The sequence below is a fragment of the Myotis yumanensis genome, unplaced genomic scaffold (assembly GCF_028538775.1).
Source record: "Myotis yumanensis isolate MYYU_CA2020_CCGP unplaced genomic scaffold, mMyoYum1.0.hap1 SCAF_5, whole genome shotgun sequence".
Lineage (NCBI taxonomy): Eukaryota > Metazoa > Chordata > Mammalia > Chiroptera > Vespertilionidae > Myotis > Myotis yumanensis.
The window spans coordinates 47,895,911-47,909,490 of record NW_027223756.1 but is presented as its reverse complement, the minus strand read 5'-3'; the positions used below and the strand labels follow the sequence as shown (position 1 = coordinate 47,909,490).

The 13,580-nt window shown below is 40.2% G+C and overlaps 1 protein-coding gene across 7 annotated transcripts in view; it reads left to right on the top strand.

Annotated features, from left to right (window-relative positions):
- The window catches only part of ELF2 (E74 like ETS transcription factor 2), a 93,550-nt gene that overhangs the window by 57,084 nt on the left and 22,886 nt on the right, over nt 1–13,580 (top strand). For 2 of the 7 annotated variants that reach the window (XM_070415189.1, XM_070415188.1), the window contains exon 1: nt 11,067–11,420. The exons of the other annotated variants lie outside the window; for them this stretch is intronic. In XM_070415189.1, coding sequence (XP_070271290.1) covers nt 11,330–11,420 — 91 coding nt within the window. In that variant the 5' untranslated portion in view covers nt 11,067–11,329. Of the gene's footprint in view, nt 1–11,066; nt 11,421–13,580 lie in introns of those variants that run through there. 7 annotated transcript variants of the gene reach the window in all.

Here is a 13,580-nt window from a genome sequence, read left to right as displayed (position 1 = left end):
GGTTTCGGGCTCGATCCCTGTAGGAAACGTGCAGGAGGCAGCTGATCATGTTTCTTTCTCACACCAATGTTTCTCTCCTCCCTTCCTCTCTCTCCCTCTCTCTTCCTCTCTCTCTAAAATCAATAAAAACATTAATATAATTACATATAACTTAAAAAGAAATAGAAAATCTAAACAGATGAATAACCATTTAAGTTCTGTAATTTCACATATGCATCACCTCATTCAAATAAAATCCAGACTTAGGTCTATTTCTAAAATTTCAAGGGATATATAATCCCTATCATATACAGAGTATCTAGAAAACAGCAAAAAAGGGAAAGTTATCCAACACTAGTATAACCTTAACCTTAAAACTGACATAAAAAAAAATTTGTTTGCAAATTTATGTATGGTCATAGCTAAAAATATTCTAAATAGCAAATCAAATCAATCGCTGATTTAAAAATACATAATGACTAAATGCATAGTAGGAAGGCAGGAAAGGCAAAAGATTAGAAAATCTATTAATGTAATTCACAACATGAATAAATTAAAGGAGAAAAACAATGTAATTATCTCAGTACATCCCAAAAAGCATTTGTTAAAATTCACCATCTTCTGAGGATAAAGACTTAATCAGGATTGGGACTTGATAAAGGGCATTTTTCAAAATCTAGCCATGGCCAGTGTGGCTCTGTTGAGCATCGTCTCAAAGGTTGCCAGTTTGATTCCTGGTCAGGGCACATGCCCGGGTTTGGGGCTCCATCCACAGTAGGGGGTCTGCAGGAGGCAGCTGATTGATGTTTCTCTCTCCCTTCCTCTTTCTCTAAAATCAATAAAAACTTTAAAAAATTGATCGCAAGTATCATAATGAATGGGGTAACAATGCCAGCTTTCATCTTTTCTAACTAGCATTATTACTGGGGCTCCTAGCAAATGCAAATAAGACAAGGAAAAGAAATAAACATCATAAAGATCAGAAGGGAAGAAACAATATTATTATTTGCAAATGGTTTAACACAAAATTTAAGAGAATATATAGATTTTAAAACTGGATTGTTCATCAGGGTTGCAGTATTATAAGAACAATAATCAGAAAATGAAACAAAAAGATTCCCATTCAAAATAGTAGGAAAAAATTACTTAGGGATAAATCTAACAATAATATGCAAAATCTTTATGAAAACAAGAATTTAACTTTTATTGAGGGACATAAATAAATGAAGAGATATGTAAATTCCTTAAGAGGAAATAGAAAAACAGACCCAAACTATTTTATTTCTTTAACATTTAACACAAACACACATGGACAAGTAAACATGATAAAGCTATTAATTCTTTTCCAGTAAATCTATAAATTCAGTACAATTCCAGTGAAAATCCTAAGGGGACTTGTTTTTGGTAAAATTTCACAAACTCTTAGATAAAGGTCCAAAAATTGTCTAGTCAATTCTGGATATGACTAAACTGTGGGTACATGCCCTTCTATCCGTAAAGAATGATTTTGAAACTATAGAAAGTATTTAAATATGTTATTGGCCCATAGATAAATCATTTAGTAGAATAGAATAAAGAACCCAGAAACAGAGTAAGCATATACCTGGTATATAATATACATTGATTTAAATCAGTGGGAAAGGGTGAACTGTTCAATTAATTGTATTAGGATACTTGGCTTCTTCTATAGAGAAAAGTAAAAGTAGATTCTTACTTCATATCCTCTTTTTTATTTTTTCAGTTGGTTTATTTATTCTTCTTTATTCTCTTTCTCTACACCACAATCTCATCTCCCTCCCTATAAGCATCAAATTTAATTTGATTAATGGGTATTTTTTAGTGTATTGAGTGTGTATATTCTGTGGTATATATTTAAAATTTATATAATGATATGTATCTCACTTTGTTTCATACTTTTTAAAGTAATTACTGTCCTTAATATCCATGTTGCTTTGTATATATCTAATGTTGCTTCTAACTGCTGCACAATGTTGTATGATAGACACCCACCACATTTTATCACTGGCCTAGTAATGGATACCCATCACTCTGTTCTTTTATCAGCTCTTGCTGCATAACAGACTACCCCACAGTTTATTGGCTGGAAACAAGAACCAGCTATTGTTTCTCCTGAGCCTGCGGGTTAGCAATATAGTTCTACTGAGATGGCATGGGCATCCTCTCCTACGTGTGGTGATCTGTGGGTCAGCTGGGAACTTGCTGGTCTAGGAGAACCTTAGCTGGAACAACTGAGCCCTCCTTCTCTCTTCTTTCCAGACATCATACTACTTTTCAATTTCTTAAAATATTGGACAGGAACATCATGTGTAAGAGTAGTGATACTAATTGGCATCCCCGTTTTGTTCCTGATCTTGAAGGAAGTGTATGTGAAGTTTGAACTTGGAGTTTAATGTTTGTTGTGGATTTTAATATATAGTATATATCAAGTTAAGGAATTTCCATCTATTCCTTTGGTTTGTTTATGTGTTAATTACATATGTAAGTATGGAGTTCTATCAGATGTTTTTTTGGCCTTCTTTGATGAGTCATGATTTTTCTGCTTTATTAATGTCACTTGAGTGACAGATTCTCAGACATTGAACTCTCCTTATGTTTGAGAATACCTGTTGCTCATCATTTTGCTTTGGTTTGCTTTCAGTTAAGGGCCTTTCATAAATGATACAGAATTTTAATTTTCTGTTGTGTTGTCTTTATTTGGTTTTGGAATCAAGATTACAATACACTAGGCTCCTAAATAATCCAGGTGGCTTTCATATATTATTTTCTTCATTTTTTTTGCAACAATTTTTATAAGATAAGAATTAATTTTACAGTTTGTAAGGTTTTGCCTAAAGGGACATTAAGGAATTTCATTTTGTGGAGAGAAGGCTTTGGACTACATTTTAATTTCTTTCCTACTTACTATTCTATTCAATTTTTTTGTTTATACAATTTATATAATTTCTTTATAAAAATACAACTATATTTTAACTTTATTAGGTTAAATTTTTTATAATACTGATTTAATATTTTTATATTGTATTTATAGTTATTACTCCTTCCTTCCTTCTTTCCTTGCTTTTTTTTTTTTGCTTAATTCTTACCTGAGGATATTTTTTCGATTGCTTCTCAGAGAGAGTGAAAGGGAGGGGGAGCGAGAGAAAGAGAAACATCAATCATCTGTTCCCGTAGGTGCCCTCGCTGGTGATTGAACCCACAGCCTTTTGGTGCACAGGACGATGCTCCAACCAACCCAGCCAGCCATCCAGGGCTGATTTCCTTTTTATTATTCCAAGGATTACTTAACATACTCTGTAAGGGAAAACATGTATGAATTAGACTGTATCAAAATTTAAAATTTTTGTAGGACAGGATACCATAGACCAACCAAATTAAAAGCCAGATAGTAGGCTGCAGAAGGTATTTGCAACAGATATCTGAATTATCTAGAATAGTTTAACATTCTACAGAGCAATAATACAAGAGGTATCATAGAAAAATGACAAATAACATGAATAAGCAGTTCATAGGAGAAATGTTAATGGTCAATAAGTAATGAAAAAATGTCTGTCCTCAGTACTTAGTAAGTATATGCAAATTAATACAATAGATGGCAAAAATTTAAAGCCTGATCATATTTTTTATTGGTGGGATTTTAGATTTGCACATCTACTTAGGACAGAGTAACATCTAAAAATTAAAAATGCATTTATTTTGTGAACTAAAAAAATCTATAGGTATATACTGTGGAGAGACTCTAGCATACATGCTTAAGAAAACCTAGGTAAGATTTTTGCAACGCTGTTTATAAAAGTGAAAATTGAAGCAATTTTATTTTCCAACCGGTAGATAATTTGATGAATAAAATGGGGTAAATTCATGTACTGGAATACTTTATAGCATCTAAAAAAGCATAGCTATATTTACTTATACCAATAGGTATAGAATATAAATCTTGAATGGAAAAAGTAAATTTTAGAATGGCATGTATAGTATAATGTCATTGATGTACCCAAAGCATGCAAAAACAGTGCAATATATTATTCTGGGATATACACATACACATACATACAAATGTATATGTATACACAAAAACATAAAAGTATAAAAATAGACTGGAAAAATAAATACAAAACTCATGTCAGTGGTTCCTTTTGGAGAGATGGAATGGTGAATAAGGACTGGAGGTAGTAGTCAAAGATGTTATCTTCACCTGTATTGTTATTACTTTAAGCCATAAATAACAAAATAGTTGGTCCTGTGTTGTTGGAATATGACTATTTGTTACATTAGTTTTTGTAATTTCATGCATGTTTTAAATCTTTCTCAAAAATTGTATGAGATGCGTTCTTAAACTAGAAACACAGGTTACACATTTCTACCCTGGGATGATGGTGATGTCATTGACAGAGTGTGAAACAAGGGAGATTTATAGATAAAAGACCTTTAGGTGTCAGTGGGTTTTCCAAATAAAGATGCTTAGCCCTGGTCAGGTGGCTCAGTTGGTTGGAGTGTTGTCCCATACACCAAAAGGTTGTGGGCTTGAACCCTGGTCAGGAGTCAACCTTTGGATATTTCTAACATCGATGTTTCTCTCTCTCTCTCTCTCTCCCCCCGCCTCTCCCCCTCCCACTCCCCCTCTCTTTCTAAAATCAGTAAAAAATATCCTCAGGTGAGGATTAAAAGAGTGATGCTTACCATATAATTGGAAATTAGAACCTAGAGCTAAAAAAATAAGTAAGTCCACCCCGAAGATGCTGGTTTTTTAATTAGTACAGAAATAATACTGAAAACCTTGGTGCTGAACTGATGCTAGATACCATTCTTGATAGAATAGAGAATGTGAAGAGAGAAGGTGGCTAAGGATGACACTTTGGGAGAGCAGTCAGAATTAAGGGTGAAATCAACTGAAAAGAAATAGGAATAAAAACAAAGCCAGACAGTTTATAAGTTTACTAGAGGCCTGGTGCACGAAATTTGTGCACTTGGGCTGGTGCGGGGGGTCCCTCAGCCTGGCCTATGCCCTCTCGCAGTCCAGGAGCCATCAGACATCTTTAATGTTGCTGTGGAGGCAGGAGAGGCTCCCGTCACCGCCGCTGTGCTTGCCAGCCTTGAGCCCGGCTTCTGGCTGAGTGACGCTCCCCCTGTGGGAGCACACTGACCACCAGGGGACAGCTCCTGCATTGAGCGTCTGCCCCCCGGTGGTCAGTGCATGTCATAGTGACCGGTCATTCCACTGTTTGGTCGATTTGCATATTAGCCTTTTATTATATAGGATTATAATGAAAATCAAACGAAGGGAAGGATTTCAATAAGGGGTAGTCAATAATGCCATTTGTTTGGATAAGTAGAGTCAGGTGAAGACTAAGAGGACTTTGCTGCGTTTGGCATTTACTAAAAGCTCAGTGTTGCCTGGCCAGTGTGTCTCAGTGGTTGAGCATCAAGCTGTTAACCAGGAGGTCACAGTTCGATTCCTGGTCAGGGCACATGCCTGGGTTGTGGGCTCGATCCCCAGTAGGGGACATGCAGGAGGCAGCTGATCAATGATTCTCTCTCATCATTGATGTTTCTCTCTTTCTCCCTCTCTAAAATCAATAAAAACAGATTAAAAAAACAACAAAGCTCAGTGTTGACGTTTGCAGAACCTTTTAATGGGTAGGGTACAGAAGCTGTATTTCAGGGGTGTGAGGAGATTAGCTAATCTGAATATTCCTTTTGGAATCAATCAAGATAGAATTTGAGTTTAATTGTATGTTTTAGTTAAGAACTCCATTGTAAATTTTTTTCATAAATATGCTAAAAAGAATCATGTATTAGCCCTTGTACAGGAGTTAAAAATTTTTTTTTCCAGAGACTAAACATTCTCTAATAGTAATAAAGAAACCAAGTCCTTGAAATTAGTTGTCCTAAATGTTATTTAAAACTAGAGGCCCGGGGCACATATTCGTGCACCAGTGGGGTCCCTTGGCCTGGCCTGCACCCTCTCACAATCTGGGACCCCTCAGGGGATGTCAGACTGATGGTTTCAGCCCCAATCCCTGCAGGCCACGCCAAGGGACCCCACCGGTGCACGAATCCATGCACCAGGCCTCTAGTATGCATATAAGATCTTTGGTTAATGTCTTCCTGCCCTCCCCACTCCCCCCTTCCCTCTAAGATTCATCAGTCCGTTCCATGTTTCCTGTGTGTTGAATGTCTGCCTCCTGGTGGTCAGTGCGCATCATAGCTACCGGTCAAACGGTTGCTTAGGCATATATATACATATACATACATATACTAGAGGCCTGATGCATGAAATTCTTTGTGAATCTTTAGACTGCATTCCTAATCTATTGTCTATCTTACAGGTTTGGTGAACCAGGCCTTACTTAATGGTCCTAAATCACTTGATTTTCAGCTTATTCTTCTTTTTTTTTTTTTTTTTAAATATATTTTATTGATTTTCCACAGAGAGGAAGGGAGAGAGATAGAGAGTTAGAAACATCGATGAGAGAGAAACATCGATCAGCTGCCTCCTGCACATCCCCTACTGGGGACATGCCTGCAACCCAGGTACATGCCCTTGACCTGAATCGAACCTGGGACCTTTCAGTCCGCAGGCCAACGCTCTATCCACTGAGCCAAACCGGTTTCAGCATTATTATTCTTGATAGATACATTTTTCTTGTAGCTTAGTTTTCTTAACCTTTCCTCCCGCTAAGTATGCCCAACACATTACACCCCAGCTTTGAATTTCATCCTTAGATTGGTTTTATCAGAAAAAAAGCTTAGGCTGTTTGGCCTCCTCTTACTGTTCTCCCACCAATTCACTGCTCAAAATTGTTCCCATTTAAAAAAAATTTCTCAGACTTTTATCTATTGCTTTAGCTTTTATTAAAAAGCCAGACAACCATTTTGCAATTTACAATTCATAAATATAATAGTAAAATGGGTTTAATTTTTTATCCATTTTATAACTTCTAAGTTTTATAGATGAAGATTGTTTTGTAGAATTTTTGTCCTTGAAATCATAGCTACTGTGTGACTTTGGTCAAAATTTTAACTTTTACACATAGTTTCCTGATGTGTAAAATGAGGTCATTGAACTAAATCAGTGATTCTCAAATAATTTTACCATTGGTAGTTAAAGAGCTTTTAGTACTAAAATAGGAAATTGGCATCCTTCTCCCAAATTATAGAAAAAATTAATGGATAGACTATCTCCTACCTATAATTTTTTAAAACTTTAAAGCCTGTTTTGTCCTTTGTTTGTACTAGTAACTAGTAGAGCTCACAATTCTTAGTTGTCTTTTTAAGTGTTATATATTATCTCATTCATGGTAGGGAAAGAGATCATGATGTTCAAGTTCTTTATTTTTTTAAAACCTCTAGGTGATGTTGTCTCTAGGCTCCTTTCCAACCATAACATTTTTTGATTCTGTGAACTAGATAAAGGGAAAACACAAATGAAATCACCAGGGCAAGCTAAACAAAAAACAAAAAAACACACTGAAAACCTATATGGTATTTGAAATAATTGTATATTTATATATATCTCCCAAGAATTTTTTCTACCATGGTTACTACAGGATCATAAAATCCATGGAATAGCCAAAGGTATCTAATTATTAGACTTTAATGATAATGGTTATATTAGGAAGACTTGTTTTCAAAATGGAGAGGTTGGAGGATGGAAGAGTTGATGTCCAGACTATAAAGAATTATGAAATGGAAAGAACTGCTCGGGACCCTGGTTGAAAGATAAAGGTCATTCGGAAACTTTACCCTGTTCTTTCTTTATCTAAGCTGTGAAATGTCACAAGTTGGGAGTTTAAACTGCTCCTTCCTTCTGTATTAATTCTCTTTTGTCGATTAACATATTACCCCAGATTAAGCAGCTTAACCAACATTTATTATATTGTGTAGTTTTCAAGGTAAAGGTGTGGGGAATGGGTTATCCTCGTGGTTCTAACTCAGGGTCTTTCAGGAAGCTGCAGTCATCTGAAGGCTTGGTTGGCACTGCAAGTTTTGTCTCCTAGTAGCTCTGTCACATGACTGTTGGCAGGATGGCATTTTCCCTGCCTAATGGGCTTCTCCACGGAGTTACTCGAATATACTCAAGACATGGCAGTGAGCTTCCTATGAGAGAGTGACTCAAAAGGAAGAGATCAAGCAGACAATTTCTGAAGTCACACCCCATCACTTCAGCTTTCTTCTGTTTGTTGGAAGTAAGCCATTAAGTCCAGCCCACACTCAAAGGGAGAGGGGGAAATTAGGCACCACCTTTCCAAGGGAGGATTATAAAAGAATTTTCAGACAAGAAAATCCATAGGTACTAAATGCATCATAACAGATAAACAGGCCTTGTTACTTTGGTGGTTGGGGAGTGTTTGAGGGTAAGGGCTCTAGAGCCAGAGGTGCTTGGGTTCAAATCTTGGCCCTGCTTCCCGTTAACTCTGACCTCAGTCGAGGAACCTTAGATTCCTCATCTATAAAATGAGCACAATAGTAATACCCATTTCATAGGAAGGTAGAGAGGAATAAGTGAGAAAAGTGAATGTAAAGCATTTAGCATAGTTAGTGGCTTTTATTTCAATAAGAATTAGCTATTTTTTACCTTAAATTTTCTTGCTAGGGAACAGCAATAACTCTGTAATGTTATCAGAATATGAATTTGCTCTCTAGTGTCTACCTATTTTTACTCAGTTTTTTATTCTGCTTATTAATACCCGCTTAATCTTTGAAGACTTGAGAAATGCAGAATGTGTGTGTGATGTGTGCATATACACACATATGCATGTTATAAATGTACATATTCACATATGGTTTGAAAAAGTATGTGTGTATTTAAATCCTGTCACATTTATATTTTTTACATTTTGCCATGTTGCTAAGTTCTTCAAATACGTTTTTTTAAAATATGTATATTTTTATTAATTTTAGAGAGGGAGAGAGAGATAGAAACTGCAGCACCCCCTACTGGGAATCGAGCCTGCAACCCAGGCATGTGCCCTTGACCAGAATCGAACCTGGGACCCTTCAGTCTGCAGGCCGACGCTCTTATCAACTAAGCCACACCAGCCAGGTCTTCAAATATGTTTTTAAAGAATGTATTTCTATTTCAACAGCATCCTGTCCTTACTTGCTATTCCCAGTATATTATTGGTTTATAAAAAGTATTGATGGCTTTTGAAAGCCTAGTTAAAATAGCAATGCAGAATTCCATTTACAATAATAGCATGGCAGAATTGCATATATAGTCCAGGAAATTTTTTTTTTTTTTTTTACAGAGCATTAACTATAAAGGAATCAGTTTTTTCTTCATTAATTTTTATCATTAACACACACATACATATATAGTATATATGTGTGTATATAATAACTGAAGTATTGTGCAGGAGTAGATACAGCTTCTATTTTCTTCTAAGACCTGGATACATATAATTAGGATGTATAGCAATTAAAAAACACACACACTATTCTTAAGGTATAGATCAAGAAGCAAATAGTAAAGTAAAAAGTTAGGTATCAGGCTTTAAACTGGCTCCCACATTGAAGAGAGCCAAGGTTACCTGTCATATCCAGAAAAAAACAAACAAAAACCTTTGTCTTACATTAGTCTCTTCCCTTCTAAATACATGAAAAACTACTGATTGATAGGAGTGGAAATTCAGATATGTTATAATTTCAACTATCTGCCTAAAGCCAGCAATTCCCTTTATGTTCCTTATTATCCCAGGCCTGGAAACTATCTCAGTCTAAGATGCTGCCTATCAATGGATGGTCCTTATTTTAAACTGACTAGATCTAAAAAAATAAAAGCTATCAGTCATATATTTCCTTTTGTCCAAGGAGTAGCAAGTTTACCTACTGCAAGAAGGAGTTCCTTACTTGGTTTAAGGGGAGTTGTACTTTGAAAATGGCATACAGATTCTTTTTTGGGGAGGTGGGGGTGGTGGAGATTGTGGTAGTCGGGCCAGGGGAAAGGGCCAAAAGAATAAATTAGTATTCAGAAGAAATGAAAAAGATAAAAAGTTATAGCTATGTAAATTTATTCCAAAGTTGCACTGACATGTCAGGCAAATATTTTTTAAATGATACTGCATTAATATTACCACTGGAAGAATATTTTTCTCTAGATTATCAGCACAGTTCATTCAGTTCCGATAATAAAAATTATGCCTTATTTTCACTTGTAACTACCAAATCCTTTTTGTGTTTATTCAGCAAATACTTATTGAGCACTTACTATGTAGGAGGCACTGTTGTACTTAAATTTTGTGTAGGAACAACTTTAAGGAAAAAGTTGTTTCAAACTTCTTTTATATTGTGAAATTCTGAAACTAGGGAAGCATTTTGGTAGTTTTTGTTTTCATGAAGCCACATCTGAATCATTTTATTGGTTTGATTTCCTGTGTTAATAAATTTATAGTCAACAAATGGCAATTTACCTCCCCCTTCTATTGTGTTTTAATAGGAACTTCATTTGTAATGAGGTTTCTATCAAAAAGATTTTTTGAAGTAGATGTTGCTAAAAATGAATACGTTTATTTGTTCCCCAGTGAACCCAGTGGAAGTGAAAGGGTGCTTTGAATGTCATGACGACCAAATTGGGGAAGGATCACCCACCCCCCAGGGGTAGGAATGTTGTTGTTTCCTAATAAATGCCTGCTGAGTGTGCCTTCAGCCAAGAAAAAGGACGCAGGGGTCTCTCAAGTAGTTGGAAGGGTCTTACTTTCCAAGTACAGCTTTTAGAATATTTTGTGCATATGGCTTTTTTGGGGGGTTGCTATTCCTGTTTTAAAGTGCAGCCTTTTCCAGTGCAGGGGTTCCATGTTGCCTAAGCTTTAAAACGGCCGAAACAAGTTAAAGAGGCACCTTTATTTACGGCTGCGGGACCAGGCGTTAGGGCTGTTCCGGGAAGAAACTGGACTCATGGCTCTCCTCCAGCGCGGGGACAATTGCAGACTTTCCTTCCGCAGAGCGTGAAACGCGCCTCTTCCTGCCGCGGGCCCGCCCCGCCCCGCCCCGCCCGCCCGCGGCCCCCGGCGCGACCCCAGCCTCAGGTGTCCCTCCCGCCGCGGCCGGGCGGGCGGGCGCTCTGGGGGCGTCGGGACTTCCTGTCTGGGCGCGGGGCGGAAGGATCGCGTTGCCAGCCGAGGCGGCCGCCGCCGCCGCCCCTGCCGTTAGGTGGTGGGGTTTCTCCGCCCGGCGGCGGGAGGCGGGCCGGCCTCGGCTTCCTGTCGGAGGACGCGCAAGGATCTGGGCGTCGGGGTGTGAGCGAGTGCGTGAGTGTGTGTGTCGGCCGCACGGCGTGGCTCGGGCCGCGGGTTCCGCCTCCCCCCGCCGCCGCCGCGCTCGGTGGAAGTCAATGTGCAGCAGCAGCGCCAGCCCCGGGATAAACATGGCGACGTCTCTGCATGAGGGGCCCACGAACCAGCTGGATCTGCTCATCCGGGCTGGTAAGGGCAGGGGAACTTTTCTCCGGTGCAGCGGTGCAGCGGGCGAGGGGTGCACCCGAGGCGGGGTGCCTCCCCCGCGGCGGTCAGTGCCGGGTACAGTGTCCGCCTCGGTCCCTGGGGCGGCCGGGGGAGAGGGGGGTAGTGAATGAAGTAATGGAGGCGACGAATCAGGAAGTGATCACCTTGGAGAGTAACCTGCCTCGGCTCCGGCACGGCCGCTGCCGGGGGCGCTCGGCGAGCAGCGCGGCAGCGGCGGGCGGAGCGCTGGCAGCGGGAGCCGGGGCGCCGAGCCGCAGGGAAGTTGGGGACTCGGGCGGACGAGTTGCGCGCTGCGCCCCAGCCGCCGAGGAACCAGGAAGTGAGTGCGGCTGTTGTCTGTCGGCGGCGCCTGCCACGCTGTCTGGCCGGAGAGGCCGCTCTGCCCGCGGCCGGGGACGGCGGGCTCCCCGGTGAACGCTTGCCGCCCCCGCCCCGTTCTTCTCAGACCCGGTCCACGGACCCACGACTTCCGCATGGACGGGGCAGCCCGGGCCATGTCCGGTGGACCGCTACCCGCCAAAAAAAATGCCTGACCCTCCCCACCTTGTGCAGCCTCCGAGTAACGGTTCTGGAAGGGTCACTCGGCGTGGGGCGGCCCGGGGTGCGGCGTCTCCCGGTCGCCCGCCGCCCATTCCTCATCTCCTGGGTGGCAGTGAAGAAGTAGGCTCATGCCCCTTCCCTCGTGGGTGGGTGTTTTTTTTAGGGGGAGAATGGGAAGGACACGGAATTTCTTGTGTACCCCCGACCTGGCGCGTTGGGGTGTCAGAGGAGGAGGCCAATTTTTTGTAAACAGTGGGTGAATGCGAAGGAGTGGGGCGGCGGGAGGGAGTCTCGGCCCCAGGGAAGTCTCGGCACGGAATTGCCCCCGTACCCCCTCCCCCCCAAACCTCCCACCATAGCGGAAGCGCCTCGGAGAGGACAGAACGGCCGGGATTGACAGGCCTCTTGTTCCAATCTGCTCGCTGAGATGTTCCAAATGAGAACGTTGATTTCTGGGGGCGGGACTCAGGGCTCGCGCTGGACCAATGGAGATTGGGCGGGAGTGAAGCTGACAATGTACGCATGGAATTGGAGGGAAGAGGAGTGTAAACACGGAAGTGGCCGCGGGGGTGGGGGATGTGCAGCGCCACTGCTGCAGCGGAAGGGCACGGACTTAAGTTACATAGAAGCGGCAGCTTTACTTAATGGACAGCGCAGCGAGGGCCCGGAATCGGTGCAGCAGTGCTTGCATCCTATTTACTTACTAGAATAATAAACACATGTTCCTTTCCCCGGGTTCTATTTCATATCGCCACCGATGGGGATTGGAAGATGGGAAATGCCAAGGAGTAATGCTGTAAAAGATGTTGCCCCTCTGTTTTCCAGCCATTGTTTTTAGGTAGGGCACGTGAAATTAGTTTGGTTGGTGAAACTGATTCTGTTCGACTGGGGGCAATCATAATCATATGTGTATCTCTGAATTTAACAGAACTTTATGTTTACAGAAACTCTGGAATACTGTAACCGTATGTATGGTATAACACATGAGTGACCAATCTTTACTCTGTAAAATGCAATACAAGACGTTTTAAAGGTCTTTAGGGAAAAAAATCAGTGTACTGAGTAGTGATTAAAACACATTTGTGAGTTATTTTCTGATCAGAGCAAGAACTTAGTGAATAAGAGGTAGAGTCCAAAGAGAACTTGGTTCCTTTGTGTATGCTCAGTTCACTAATAACATAATATGAATTAAGGGATGGAATTTTTGGCTTTGTAGGATTGATTGGGTCAGTGATATATCTGTGAGTGAGAAACATGTACATTTCAGAAAATGGTTCCAGTGGTTTTGAACATATGGAGAGAACCTTAGAATAACCTCTGCAGTTAGAACTTTGAAAAATATTGTAAAGGTAAAGGGCTTAATTTTGTCTATGGAAGGTATATTTTTTTAATAAGCTTTTAGAGTTATTAGTGAAACTGAATGTGAACTGTAGATATTTTGCTTGGAGTGGATACATATAGGCAGCCTACAGTTTGAAAATACAAATATTTTATATCCCTTTGTTAAGGTGGTGGTGGTGTTTTTTAAGTTAAAAGCCGACTTGCAGCCCTACTGCATTTACTTAGTATATATAAACCTTA